General features: G+C 46.9%; 1 protein-coding gene across 1 annotated transcript; it reads left to right on the top strand.

Moving 5' to 3' along the window:
- The first annotated feature begins 51 nt into the window (after positions 1 to 51).
- On the top strand, positions 52 to 1340 carry LOC119586125. Its single transcript, XM_037934816.1, has 4 exons — positions 52 to 165; positions 345 to 604; positions 823 to 966; positions 1098 to 1340. The coding sequence occupies exons 1-4, from the start codon at positions 90 to 92 to the stop codon at positions 1161 to 1163; spliced, it is 546 nt and encodes a 181-aa protein (XP_037790744.1). The 5' UTR covers positions 52 to 89; the 3' UTR covers positions 1164 to 1340.
- The last annotated feature ends 352 nt before the right edge of the window (positions 1341 to 1692 follow it).

Genomic DNA, 1692 nt, shown 5'->3' with positions numbered 1-1692 from the left:
TGCGGACATTCAGAATTACGAAGTAATTGAAGGGGGACAGTATATAAAGCCCGGTTGCAACACTCGCTCTCACTTGCTCACTCGCAGCCATGAAGTTCTTGCTCTGCCTCGCCGTTGTCGTGGTGGTCGTCTCCGCTCAGCGGCTGCCGACCAGAGAAGACTTAGGTGAGTTTGCCGTCCTTGTTTGAGCCTTCGTTTGTTTTACCTTTTAACTTTTTTTTTCTGAATAGCTTATCTCTACATCTCAGTTTGCAGATAAATCAGTCTTACAGAAAGATATGTTTCCTATCTGGAAGAAAGTCCATGCCCTTTCGTGAGGAAATGCATCCCTTCCTCTCCAACAGAGGCCGCATGCGGAGACTTCCTCGGAAACGGATGTCTCTCCCGCGTGCGCCGCTGCCGCAACATCCGCCGCAGCTCCGTAGACGCGGAATCCAACAAGGACATCGTCTTGGCATGCGCCCGCGAGAACAACATTCGGCCTCTCGACATCATGGCCGCCTTAAGGTCTTCGGAAGGAAGGCAAGAGATCTTCGACAAACTCGACGCGTCCCGACAAACCATCGACGAGATGCGCCTCTGCGTCCTGCGTTCCAAGGGACTGGTGAGTGCGGCTTCTGCTGACAAATACAATCGAGGGTTTTGTTTCCTCTTCCGTCCTAGTTCTCAAGATGCTAGTTCCAGTAGGAAAGTACTGGTAAGGTCGTTCTACCCAGAAGCAGGACTGGCGAGTCGCTGTTTTATAGCTCTTGCTTCAAAGCGAAAAATGTATCTGGAATATAAAACTCTTCAGCGCCTCCGCTTTTCCCCCTCTGTCTACAGGCTGACGAAAATGGCAACATAAACGGTGAACAGATGAGCGCACAGATCGAAAAGAAATTGCGCGCCAATCTGGCAGGATCTCCCGACGTCTTGGATGTCATGTTGAATGCACTTGCAAACTGCACTCTTCCCGCCACTGTCTCGGTGAGTTCCTTTTTTTTCTTCCTCACAATGATTCACAGTTACATATCTGTGATAACTAGAATCCATCTTTGGGCAAATGTATGAGTATGATTTCGAGCACTTGTCTAACATGAGTCCCCTCATCGTTGCAGGATGTCCCCGCCTTCCGCAAGTGCCTGGCAGTCGAATGCATCCAGAACCTGCCATCCGGGAACTAGGCGCCAAGGTCCCCGACTGAGCAACCTGGAGGCCTCGTCGCCTCTCGCCCAACCTTCCATTTTCTTTCTCCTTTTCTCTATCGGGTTCTTTTAACTTCCTGTTTTCTTTTGTTATTTGAGTTTGGGTATCTTTCGTTACGGCACTGTTGAAAAAAAGTAATACATTTATGAATCCTTCCCCTGGTATAAGATTACCCTCAACAAAATACAAATGCATAACAGCTTTTCATACAATTGACAGTCATGGTCACTGTCATAATAAGAATAGAAACAATGGCAATTTTGAGACAAAATCAAGCTAAATCTAAAAGATCACTCTCTCTGAGCGAGACAACAGTGAAAGCCTAAAGTGGAATGGCTGCAAAAAACATCCACATGTCCACTTCACTGCTTTGTTGCCAATGAACTCACAGCTTTTCTTTATATACACAAACATGGCTGATATTGAGGCTGTAATGAAACAAATAAAAGCAATATATATAGCCGAAGGACTGCCAAGGCTATCCACACCCGTATTCTTCCGTTTCCT

This window comes from Penaeus monodon, chromosome 21, assembly GCF_015228065.2.
Source record: "Penaeus monodon isolate SGIC_2016 chromosome 21, NSTDA_Pmon_1, whole genome shotgun sequence".
Taxonomy (NCBI): Eukaryota; Metazoa; Arthropoda; class Malacostraca; order Decapoda; family Penaeidae; genus Penaeus; species Penaeus monodon.
This window is presented reverse-complemented; position numbering and strand designations above follow the sequence as displayed.